Source organism: Diadema antillarum, unplaced genomic scaffold, assembly GCF_040938485.1.
Source record: "Diadema antillarum isolate AM-2024a unplaced genomic scaffold, OU_Dant_1.0 seq00000522_RagTag, whole genome shotgun sequence".
Classification (NCBI taxonomy): Eukaryota; Metazoa; Echinodermata; class Echinoidea; order Diadematoida; family Diadematidae; genus Diadema; species Diadema antillarum.
The window spans coordinates 530,349-543,941 of record NW_027271474.1 but is presented as its reverse complement, the minus strand read 5'-3'; the positions used below and the strand labels follow the sequence as shown (position 1 = coordinate 543,941).

At 36.9% G+C, this 13,593-nt stretch overlaps 2 protein-coding genes across 2 annotated transcripts in view; both read left to right on the top strand.

Moving 5' to 3' along the window:
• The first annotated feature begins 422 nt into the window (after window positions 1-422).
• LOC139734295 (dynein light chain Tctex-type 5-B-like) lies at window positions 423-1,040 on the top strand. Its single transcript, XM_071645090.1, has one exon. The coding sequence runs from the start codon at window positions 423-425 to the stop codon at window positions 1,038-1,040; it is 618 nt and encodes a 205-aa protein (XP_071501191.1).
• Window positions 1,041-6,791: 5,751 nt separating this feature from the next.
• LOC139734287 (serine/threonine-protein kinase PLK1-like) overlaps window positions 6,792-13,593 on the top strand; it is a 90,589-nt gene continuing 83,787 nt past the window's right edge. Inside the window, exon 1 of the mRNA XM_071645080.1 lies at window positions 6,792-6,908. The gene's annotated coding sequence lies outside the window, so the exon portion shown is untranslated. The remainder of the gene's footprint in view (window positions 6,909-13,593) is intronic.

Sequence of the window (13,593 nt, the reverse complement as noted above, 5' to 3'; positions counted from 1 at the left end):
TTCTTTCCAGTATTATTTTTAGATAGGTTGAGTCCATTGGAATTGAGTTATACATCATTTTAAAGCTTAGAGTCTAACATTAGATGACTATACTGCCTTGTCCTGTATCATTCCATTAGTCATCAGTGTAATTGATTCTTTGCTTGAAAAGATATGGCGGCAATTACAATAGTTCTCACCTGGTTTGATCACGCCGTGAGTTTATCTTAAATTTATGTCTCCTGAAATGAGACGACAGCTCACTTAGAAGATGTTATAGAATGTTCTTTGATATTTTCCATTTCTATGTTTTCCTTGCAGACAATATTGGTTTATGTTTGACCAGAACGCAGAGTGACATAACGTACGTTACATCAAAAACACTGTTTAAATCCATCTGACAGTAGACTAAAATAACGGGAGCCCCGACACAAACGCACATCATGTCCTCCCTGAATGAGCGTAACCTCCAACAGTTCAACAACCAGATGCTCGGCCGCAGGCGCCAGGAGTCCCTGCCGTCGCGGCGAAGCTCGATCGCCAGCAGCCGCTCTGACCGCACGAAAGACAGTGAGCCGCAGCAGCTCTCGGCCGCAGCAATTCGCTGGCGCCGAATGTCGTACGCCTTCTCGACAACCGCGTTCCATCGGCATTTCGGGCAGCGATCCACGGCTGGCTCCCAGCGAGCCAAGCCTACCGTGAGCCGTGAGAACACGTACAAACTGCAACCGGACGATGGTACGACGTTCAGGTCCAGCGCCGTCGAGAAAATATTGAAAGACTTGCTAGAAAGTCGCCTATCAGACAAGCGATACTCACCCACGAACGTCTCCATAGTGACGCAGGATCTGGTTGATGAAATCAAGCGGCGCGTCAAGGAACTACGCATGCCGCGCTACAAGATCGTCTGCCAACTCTACATGGGTTCATTGACCGGACAGGGCATGGAGATTGCAACCCGCGCCGTATGGGACAAGAAGACAGACAACTTCGCCAGCGCGTCGTTCGAGAACCAGACGATGTACGCCGTGGCTATCGTTCACGGACTCTACTACGAATAGTGGCAGCTGCACGGAAACCCAACAAGGAACAATATTGGTCATTTATCGCATATTTCCGTCCTTTTCTCCAAATTAATGATGATAATTTTGATCCAATAGACTACTTTCTCACAGTCAAATTCTATTCAGACTTATTTATGACAAAGACTTTTCCTGCCCACTAGCAAGATTGACTGAGGTTTGCTCGACGCTTGCCCAACAAAACAACGATGAATGAAATGGCTTTCCAAGTAGGCCTTTCAAAAGAAAAAAAAAAGATGGATATGTGTATTTTGTAGATGGAGTAGCTTGTAAATGTAGTTCCTTGCAGAGGAAATTATGTCCACAATTTTCATATACGCATATATATATATATATATATATATATATATATACAGGCCTCTTACTAGCATTCAGGAAATTATTTCTTTAGCATTCATTCACAGATTCCAAACTTAACAGATCGACCACTATCATGTTTTATATATTTGCAATATTCTATGTATGTCATGTATCTCATTTATTTTTTTTATATTTGATGTAATTTTTCATCGAGAAATATGAAAATAAATTGAAATTGAAATTGAAAATTGAAATTGAAATTATTGCTTAATAACACGATATCATTCCATCTTTATAAAACAAAGATTGGCTTTGACAATCCTTGAGTTAGCCTAACGTTTGTCCGACGCCGTGTATAAAGGGACAACTATTACGTGCAAACCGTATCCGAAATGAAACGTGCTCATTATGAACGAGTGAATTGTATATACATGTAATTATACTTACTATGTTTGGTCGATTATTTCTTGGGAATACCACCTGTGTATCCGAAGGGCTGGCATTTTAAACTTTTTCGTCAAATCTGGGATGAGTTATGTGGTAATACTCGATTTGTACAATAGTAAAAATTAATCTATGTGCAATATATGAAGAGTTTGTTTGCAAAAACCGATAAGTCCATATTTGTCAAATGGAGATATTTGCCATTAAAGGTCAATAACTTCAAAAATGTACCTTTATAGTAGTGACCAATATTTCATTTAAAAGGTATTATTTTGTACTTTATGACAGAGACCGTACTTCAAATTCTTCAAAAATGGACTTATCGGTTTTTGCAAACAAACTCTTCATAACGAATTAAATCGAAGAGCTAAAGTAAGAAGATGTAAAGAGTTTTCTCTCTCCCTCTCTGTCGAAAAATGCATTATCAAGTGACGGAGAGATAACTAAAAAATGATATCAAGTAAAGACATAACAGAGTGACAGCAACAGCCATTATTAGAAGTGTTTTATTTTATAAATTATGTCACTGCATAATTATATGCCATGCTCGTTTGCTTACTAACGGGAAGGGGAAAAAAGAACTTACAATGACGAATTTTCATGTTTGCTCTGCGATTGAATTTATGAAAACCTATATACAGTTTATCATTTTTGTTATCTACGTAAAATGTGTGAACCATATTGGCCGACAAATATCAGCTGAAGATTAAGCTTGATGAAAATAATCTGTCATGGAGGATTAGTAAACTACACACCACGCATTTACTTTCGTTTTCATGTTTTTTTTTCTCTCTTTTTTTGTTAACTTTTTTAATAACTAATAATTTATTTCACGAAAATAATTATCCATTTGAAAATTTATGACCTTTATAGTTTGCAATTAGGACATGTATAAACTCACCAACCATTCTCTCCCCCTTGTGTTTGATTCCATGTTTTTAAAGAATCAAAGTGTTCATGCATATCCAATCCGTCAATCCCATGAATATCATTTGCCCTTGACTCGGACGGTTTTTGCCAAATCTTTATTCTCCTTTTCTGGACCAAAATTCTGGAATTCTCTTGATAATAATATAAAAGAAGCTGTAAGTTTTATTAAAGTTAAAGAATTATTCAAAAACTTTGTATGCAACAAAATATTTTTTTTTCCTTTTGATTTTCAAAATCATTGTTGCGTCGGTAACCTCACTACTCTTTATTTATCAGCGAGCCCATGCTTCTGTGCCTCCAGTGCCCTGGTTATGACCCACCATTTCCCTCTCCTCTCCCCCCCCCCCCCCCCCCCATCCCCCCCCCCCCCGTCCGCCTCGGACTTCCTACCTTCCTTACTATCTTTCTATCCTCTCATCAATCTTTCCTTACAAGAGAGCCGCCTTGTGTTTGTTAATGTGCGTTGGTATGTGTGCATGTATGTCTGTATTACTCTGTCTGTCTGTCTTTTTTTGTTACTACCGCTTAGGGAAATTGTTGTTGTTGTTGCTATTTGTTTTTCGCAATTATATCCTTTTCTGTATGAGGGGACTGCATTCTACAAACCCTGCTTTTTAGCAGTCCCCTCCATTCCCATCAGCAATATTGTTTATGCATTCACCTGACGTAACAGTTATTTGTATCTCTGTTGATGAATTACCTGTATCTCTTTTTCAATGATATTCTGTTCATCGCATTGTGGTACTGATTTCCTGTCATCTGTGTATTCGAGTGTTTCATTGCATTTCTAGTTATTTTGTTTGTTGGAAATGAAATAAATCAACTTGAACGTGAACTTGAACTTGAACTTGAACTTGAACTTGAACTTGAACTTCGCCAATAGCTAGCGCCATTCATCTTATGCAGCAGGTGTCATGTCCTCAGAACTTGAAAAGTTTTTCTGCGGTAATGATTGCTCTTTTGAAAGTTTGAAAGTGGATTAATTCCTTTTCTTCACACACACACACACACACACACAAACTAAACAAAAGCAGACCTAGCTGTGTTTTGATATCTTAGACATTCTAAAACCGATTTTCATCAACTTTGAATTCTTCTCAGAATCATTCGCTCTTTCATATTTCATGTTTAGTTGTTTATTGATGAATATCGGTTTTAAAAAATGGCTGAGATATCTAAAAACAAAGTGATCCTGACAAAAGTTGTGTCAGACAGATTCATTATTAGGACCATTCTGCTTTGGATATCTCAGCCATTTCAAAACAGATTTTTTTTTTTTTTAATCAAATAAACTTTGAATTCCTTTTAGAATTAGGCTGTATTATGCTTTTTCAGATTTCATAAGTATAGTTTCTCATCTCAAACACACACACACACACACACACACACACACACACATTGAAGCCCCCTTCTTAACAAAGTCTTCATCGTTCCTTTTAATTACATTTTGAGAAAAGTCTTTATAACAGCTCATTCAAGTCAAATATTCTTCATAAATATATATATATATATATATATATATATATATATATATATATATATATATATATATTATATATATATATATATATATATATATATACAAGGGGGAAAAGAATTTTGATCTTCTTGAGATCAGAGGAAATTACGTCTGGACGTTGTTCCGCAAGAAATTTACTTTTATCATTGTCAATGATCTCGAGGGTCATATAAAGATGACATAGTAACCTTCAATCACCTAAAAATGGTGGGTTTTTTTTGGGGGGGGGGATGGGATGTGTGGGTATTTCTATGCGTGTGTGAGTATTATTTTGTGTACAGTATGTACAGCGTGTGTACATGTCAGCGTGTGCAATGTAACTGCCGCTCTCTTGAGCAACTGTAGTCGTCTTGGGCAAGTTTAATTTGCCCGTGTGAAGGTTGTTCAAATCAAAGGCATTGTATAGTTTTGGTTGAGATGGGGATTCAGGTTTTAACTTTTGGGGAGATATTATCAGAAAACACGTATTATGAAAATAAAAGAGCATGCAATTGTAGGAGGAATTAAAAGTATATTTGGATGAATATTTTGTTTGAATTTGCTGAGGTATCCAAAAACAAAGTGGTCCTATGATACAAGGTGGGTCCCAATTTTTATTGGGACAGTCTTGTTTTACTTTGTATTGTTTTATCTCAACTATTCATCAAATAGACTTTTCATTCCTGTTAGAATAGTATTGTATGCTCTTTTATATCTCATATAGGTGGTTTCCAATATTCTCTCGCAAACAGTTAAAATCTGAATCCGGCATCTCAACCAAAATTATACTATCCCTTCAAAGAATTGTTCCGCATGTATCAAAAGTATCTTACGCGGTACTCAGTGTTATTCTTTGGTGTTCAGGGGCCTTGGAGAAAAGTTTTCTGCTGCCAACACTGGTGTGACTGAACAATGGAGAAAAACTTTGAAAAAGAACGTTGAATTTTGCTGGTGGTGAGGTACGAGTTGAGAGTGACGAACGTATTGTAATGTTTTAAACTGTAGATGGCGCTACGCTACTTTACTTTGACTGCGATGTCGATGTGTCGCTACTTTACTGCGTCGCTACTTTACTTTGACTGCGATGTCAATAACAATTTCATTTGATTGGTCTGAATAAAGGCTATAAAAAGCGTCAAAAAAAAAAAAAGATGGGAGAACGCAGTCTTACTCCTTGCCTTCAAATGTCAATTATCGAATTAGCACGTAATCACACTTAATCCGGAAAAGAAAGAGTAAAGTTTTACAAACACATTGATCAAACTAAAATGTCGGGAAATCATGAAATTGTAATCTTTTTCTAATTTTCGCGAAACAGTTCTTGAACAGTCATAGGAACATGCAACTTAGGAGTTTGATGATGTTATCACTTCTCAGCATATTATATCAATAATTATCATACATCTTGAACATTCTGTTCCGTTGCAATGATATGAAGAGTTTGTTTGCAAAAACCGATAAGTCCATATTTGCCAAATGGAGATATTTGCGATTAAAAGGTCAAGAAAAATAGAGAGAATAATAAGAAAAATTTTGCTTCTTTTGACCATAACTTCAAAAATGTACCTTTATATGTAATGACCAATATATCATGTAAAAGGCATTATTTTGTACTTTATGACAGGGCCCGTACTTCAAAATCTTCAAAAATGGACTTATCGGTTTTTGCGAACAAACTCTTCATATGCTCGGTGCAGGCTATCTAACTGATCATTATCTTTGTACTTATTCAGCCAGGAATAACACCATGTTTTACACATTTATTGCAGAAAATCTAAATTTTGTCATTACGTGTCATCTGAAACAAATTCTTTTACAGGAACAGTTTTCTAAGAAAGCTTTAGATGAGGTTTTTTGGCTTCTGGAACAGCCTTTGCTTTGAAGTATCATGAAGTCAGAATAATTAATTGGAAAATCTGCTTGATGTGTTATGTTGTATGTGCGGATGCTATTTGATGCTTGAAATAAAGATCAAGAGAATCTTTAATAGTTTTGTAGAGTCTCTTCACTAAAATTCTTGAGAAAGGTAATTCTTTGCAAAAAAAAAGGGTTAATTTATTATGCCCTTGTGCTCCTTGGACAACATTTCACATTGACAAAAATCAATAGATGCACACAACACGCAATAAGAAGTAAAATAATTTCCGAAAATCATTACGTTCTCTTACATATTTGTTATCCGGATCTGTTGTTGATTTGATTCTAGTCAGGTAATGATCCTTTATCATTTAATGTTTTGCAAAAAGCACAGTCTACTTGTACATAAGGTTATTTAAAACGTTATTCCAGTGCAATGCATTTCATTGTACTTTAAGGTATGTCGAGCGAGGTGCACCGGACTGTTTCTGGGTGTGAGGTTAGTTTGTGTACACGGCTCTGATCTTGCCTTCGTTATTTTCCCACGCATCATCGTGTGGGCAAGCACACACACGAGGCCACCAATGTGCATTCAGCGGTGTGTATGAATTGGCGTGCGACGGACGACCTCGACTGGATTCGATACTACTCGTACTCGGATACTAGCCCGCAATCAAAGAGCTAGAGACTGCTAGGGCGATCGCGCATTGTACACAGCTAGCCAGCAGCTGCGAGAATCTTCAACCAACCAACCTACTTGAGTTTCCTGTTCAATACCAGCCTTCGCTGGCTCACAGGGATACCTACTACGATATCTGGTGAGTATTGAGTACATTTCATCAAATTCTATGATGACTGAATCATCCACGTGATTTTTTATGCGTATGCCTTTATTTCATAACAGAGATGCAAAATTGAAACCGGCGCACCTACCAGCATTTTATCGCGCTTGGGTTCTGAGAGCCAGCGTGTTAAAAGCAGGCGACAGCTAGGGCAGCGAGAAAATGTGTCTCATAAATAGTACGACTACCGAGGCCTTGCGCACTTGATCTCGACGTGAAAGAGCGTTCAATTCTCATCATGTAATAGCCGCGCGTGGAAACTAAATGATCACTAAACCACCTCTTTTCATTCTCTTAACAGCTGCAGGGTATACATGTGACTATATCAGGCCATTTTCAGTGCATCCTAATTTTGATAATAGATAATGTTAGACCCTTGGCCATCGGCTGTGGTATCCCTGGATCTTAATTGCATGATAATGATATGCTAGTTATATGCCTTATGGTAATAAGATTACAATGTAGTTTGTTTCATGGAATCATATAACATATAAATCACATTGTCATAAATATTGTGATTTTCTAGGTAATAGGCATTTATACTACTTGTGAGAATTAAGAAATACATTTTGACATTGAATAACATGTTGTCCGAGGAGTAGGGCCTATTAAACAAAGAAAGTAACATACTAAAGTAACATACAAGTGTATAAATACTTTGATGTTTGATAATATGTTTGTGTATATTTTATGATACATTTGTTTGTGTATGAATTGTAACTACTTTTTCTAATTAATTTCAACATAAGTACTCTGCATATACAGCATGTAGGCCTACATAATGAAAATTTTAAAGAATAAAAATAGTGCTCACATATTGGCATAAGGAGCAATATTTGTCTTGTAACTTGAAGATGTTATTTCTAATTATGCCACCTCTGTATGCATTATTTAGTTAACCTCCAAACAAGCTTTGAAACATCATATCATATATACTCTCATACCCTGTATCTAAAAATTACCCAAAGGTATTAAAAGCTTGTATTGTCTGGTTTGGGGGTCATGCATTTTTTTTTTCAAAGTAGAGCCATGGTTCTCTTGCTGAATAAATCGATTTTTTTTTTTTGTAGGTCTTTTTTGTACCTTTTTGTACCCCACATTTGGTGTTATGTTCTGATTTTAGTTATTCAGTAATGTATTAGTATTCCTATCAAAATCAATTCATTGTTTGACATTTCACTTCCATTCCACTTCCATTAAAACAATTCAATGACATGGGGAAGAAATTGTGACCCGCTACAACAAGAGGATCCTAAAGTCGCTGACGAGCGAGCCAAGCATGGCCCAGAAAAATGCTATTTTCAGGCCTTTCCTTTGATCATTTAGCTTCGAAATTTCGGCAGATGATAGAAGATACATTAGACTACAAAATTATGTAAAAACAGAAATCCGAACGCTTTGACAGATTTTGGTGATCTGACTTCAAACTCGATTTTCTCGGCTCACCTGTCAGCGACTTTAGGATCCTTTTGTTGTAGCGGGTCACAATTGCACACTGATTGGATGAGTGTGCTGCCAGTAGCTAATTGTGAAGGTAGTGATTTCTTATACTTTAATCAATTTTGAGTCCTCTGTGTGTGCTTATGGTTTCATTTTCCTCCTAATAAAATAGTTTAAAACTAAGAGGCATGATGTTTATGAATAGTAGGTCTACATACATTGTATTTCATGTACCCTAATCTTGCAGCATTCTCAGAGCTCTTAGAACTCAAGTATACCAAGGCAGTAGTCTATGGGAAATGCATGTTACAGCAAGTTCAGCTGGACCAAATTGATGATGATGTTATCAGTGCCATTCTAGCTAGAGAAAGCAAAATCTCTGTGTAGTGAACACATACTGTACTTGCATTGTGACTGTAATGATCATTGTTTTCCCTGCAACTACAGTGTATCTTCACACTCCTTTACTCTAGCCAGGGAGGTGGAAATTCACCTCCCTGCTCCATCTTTCTTCTCTTTGTAGTCTATTTTTTATTTTCTTTAGGTGAAAGGAGATATAAATTCATGTGAAAATCAGCTGTATTGAACATTAATTAGAATATTATGGTGAGACATTGATAGATGACCTTTACATAGACTTAGGTTATGAAAATGCTTAATACTGCTCCAAGAGAAATGCAATAACATAAGCAAAACATAAAGCAGCAATCCCATTGGTAATGACTTCATTTATCACTTTTGAACTACAATACATGTTTTAAAAATTTATTTCACCCAAACATACATGTAAATTGTACCAGTCGGATATAAGATTGACATCTTCTTTTTCTCCTTCTTCTTCTTCTTCTTCTTCTTCTTCTTCTTCTTCTTCTTCTTCTTCTTCTTCTTCTTCTTCTTCTTCTTCTTCTTCACCTTCTTCTTCTTCTTCTTCTTCTTCACCTTTTTCTTCTTCCTGTATTGTGCAGAACCTCATGAGAGTTATACTCGCACACTAGATCTTTAAAGGTACCTACATTGTACAGCCTGTACACTTACTCACATTTTAAAATAACCTTCAGTTTGGCAGAGACATTGATTTCTTTTTTCTTTCAGAATAAATGGTCATCTGAAGTGCAAATAATGATTCATTGGATTAACAATTACCATTCATCTCATGGTCAGAGTATATTACACTTCATGCATGACTTCCCAAAGGTGACAAAATGGATGCCTTGACATTTAAAGCTGTCAATCCAAAACAAACAAAACAAAACAAACATCAACAGATTCCCGCATACATATAAAATGCCCTTGAGCAAAAGCTTTAACTTTCTACACATTTTTTTATAACAAATTCTTGAAATAGTTCTCACAAACTTCAGGAGAGAAAGCATTCACTGGATTAACAATATCATTCATCTCATGGTCAGAGTAGTAGATTACACTTCATGCATGACTTCCCAAAGGTGACAAAATGGATGCCTTGACATTTAAAGCTGTCAACACAAAACAAACAAAACAAAACAAACATCAACAGACTCCCACATGTATCTATTATGCTCTTGAGCAAAAGCTTTAACTTTCTACACATTACTTTTTTTTTTGTATTCAATAACAAATTCTTGAAATAATTCCCACAAATTTAAGTAGGGTAGAAAGCATTGTAGTAGAAAGAACCAACGCATTTAAACTGATTTGACCTAACGTGATGTATCAACTATTTCAAAGCTCGTATTTAATGATAGTAAACTGGATTATTAGTATTGAGTGCATTTAGAAGTCTGTTAATGAATTTTAAAAAAATCTAGTTTTGATGTCATTGCCACACAAGACTTATATATACGGTGGCACCTAGAAATCAAAACTCTCTCTCTCTCTCTCTCTCTCTCTCTCTCTCTCTCTCTCTCTCTTGTTGTTGTAAATTGGTAAAGTTACATCTATACTGCAAACCCTTTCGGCAGAGATTTGCCATTGTTTGCAACCCTGCAATTATTTGGTAAAAAGAAGATGGCTTAAATTCCTTTTCCCTTTCATATTCTAAGGAAAATGTTTTGCAGACAGATTGGAAGCATGAAATGTGATGACATCATCACCATTCATCTAATTTGCATATTACACTGTATAGATCTTACCAAGATTGCTGTCTTTTAAGTATCATATGAAACCCTGTGCCTACCGGTATATCATAATATCCTGTGTAAATGTCCATGAGGTTTTCAAGATGTTTTGTAAGGGAATTGGGCTAATTGATTTGTTAAATATTTTAAGTAGAGTCAGACATGTTCAGCAGGCACCACAAGCAGGGTAGTCAAAAAGAGGACTGTTTGAGATGGGTGGCTGCTGTAGACAGGTGGCTGCTGTATACAGATGGCTGCTTCTAAAGGCAGGTTTACCTGTATTTTATAGTTTATGAACATCTGATTGAAACCATTCTGCTTGTTTATTTGAATTTAGTATGTTTCTTCAAGTCACGCCGATCATTAGAGGCATTTCACTGTAAAGGAAAGAGAGAGAGAGAGGGGGAAAAAAAGACACTACTGATATGGCTCTGGAAGGATTTTGCAGTGGGAGCTCTACTCACAAGGATGAGGAGAGTTGAGGGCTTTTTACACTTGCAAATTTTTGCTTAGTCCCGTACCAATGGTGGGGCTAAGGGAGGCCTTAGCCCCACCGTTGGTACAGGACTTTCCTTAGCCCACTTTCTGTTTACACTTGTTTTTGCCAAAGTGGGCTAGCCCCACCGATAGTCCCGTACTATCTGGCCCTGCAAAATAGCAGGGTTAGCACCGCAATTGCGGTGATAACCCCGCAATTGTGGTGCCAAGCAAGCGAGTGTAAACAGAACGAAAAAATGATCCGGGCTAAGCGACGGAGATGAAGTCCGACCCCCACTGACCAATCAGAAATGAGGTAATCAAGTGCTGCCGGTGCGTGCGTGTATGTGTACAGTGCACAGCGTAATCATGAATATTCATGTGGTTTGGAAAGTAAGGGCTTTAGTTAACAGACAGGGAGCACAGAGTAAGAAGGAAAATATGATACAGTGTACCTAATCAAGTTTTGCCCAGGTTTCAGTTTCCCCAGAGCTTCGAGGTTAATGAGTTATGGAAGTGTCTATCATAAATCACAGTTTATTAGGCCAACAATACACAGACAACCTAGAACTTGATACACATTGTATGTCTCAGTTGAGAGCCGAGAGGTTTCAACTTGTGAAGATTCAGTGCAGGAATTCTGCTGATACAAATACATCATTAAAGATGTGCACCATGTGTAAGATTTGTGAAGCTACATGTATGCTCAACCTGTGGAGAATGGGTTGATTTTGGTGTGAATAATACAGTACGGTACCCAAATACACCTGCTCAAGCACACTTTGCACTATATGTAGTCTCTATCAGCTCAGCAAAGATATAAATATAAAATGTGTAGAGATTGAAATATCAATATTTTGCAGTAAAATTTGTCATAAAAAAGGAAGTCAAAGAGTGTATCAATCATGACTCACTTTTTTTTGGATAAGGTATGCCTCAAGGACAAATGTACTTTGAAGTTTGTTGGTTATTATTTATGACAAAGGAGATATACTGCGGTTATTTCAGGTTAGTGAAGATTAGAATTGTTATAGTTTACAAAAGATTGACTCAGTGTTTAGATACACCAACAAACTAACAAGTTCATTTTGAACTCACTGTGCTGATAGCAAGGATTGAATGGGTTCAAATAACCATAATATTATGTGATAAAATCAGCTGTGTAGAAGAGGTTAAAACTCAATTTCCTTTTCTTGTAAAATCATTCAGCATTGCTGCTCCCTTCCTCACTGGGTCTGTGTCACACCAAGTAGATTAATTCAGGAGGCAGTGCATCAGGTTTATAATATGTGTAGCCACAGCTCTCATTAAGGGACAAGTCCACCTTCATATACATAAGGATTGAGAGAATGCAGCAATATTAGTAGAACACATCAGTGAAAGTTTGAGGAAAATTGGACAATCCGTTCAAAAGTTACAACTATTTTAAGTATCTGCGCAGTCACTGCTGGATGAGAAGACTACTACAGTGTATGATGTCACATGCGTACAACTATATAAGGAAAATAAAAAGAGAATTTCACAAAACTTTACTTTTTGAATAAAGTGCACATTTCTTCGACTTGCTACTGACATATGTTAAGGATGATATTATTCCCCCTGCCTTCTGAAAGAGAGAAGTCAAGTGTTCTTTTCTTATGCGAGAAAAATGGAAATATGTTGAATTTTCTATATTTTTTCTTTATGTTGTACTTATGTGACATCACAAGCTATAGTAGTTTTTTCATCCAGCCGTGACTGAGGAGAAACTTAAAAAATTCATAACTTTTCAAGGGATTGTCCGATTTTGCTCAAACTCTCACTGATGTGTTCTACTTCAATATTGCTGCATTCACTCAACCCACATGTCTATGCAGGTGAACTTGTCCTTTAAGAAATTAGACAAAAGGACAGTGTTAGGGAAGAAGTGCACAAAGAAGCTGTAAGACTGAACATTGGACCTCTGTGAGATTATTGATCTGCCTACAGTGTATGTACAATGTACCGGTACACACAATGTACAGTACATCTAGGTTTCAGACCATATGCTGTAACAAAAACCCATTGAGGGAAATTATTTGCTCAGTTCATGCACTGTGAAAGTAATGCTAAAATATGATGTTTTATCTCTCTGATTCTGCAGAATTTAAACACACAAAATTGATTTTACATGGCTGAACACTAAAAATTACTTATTAGAAAAAAAAGAAAAAATTTCCACTTTTACGGTATTTTACTGTATGGGCTGATTCTGCACTTTATTGATATATAAGTGCAGTAGAATGCTGTATGCATATTTATAATCTATTAATTCAGCAACAGACCCAACAAAATTCACTTTCATTGACTTGCGATGGGTCAGACTCAAACCACATGGTATATAGCCTTTTGTCAAGGCCCTCTCGCTGTATGGTGAAGAGAGCCCAGCTGAGTGGGGTTTTGCGAGGGCCTTTTGATATCTGCTTCGCATCCTTTTGTTAACCCTTTGAATTACCAACTTTTGCTCTCCGATTTTGGGAGCAAAAGTCGACCAATCAGCGTGTCTGTCTGCTCTAACCCGATTCGAATGCAGCGAATGCATGCCACAGACCTCCGCAGGTGGTCAGTGATGCATGTGAACAGGCATGACAACACCAAGGCTGAAGATGTGGGGAGCGCGCCATTCCATT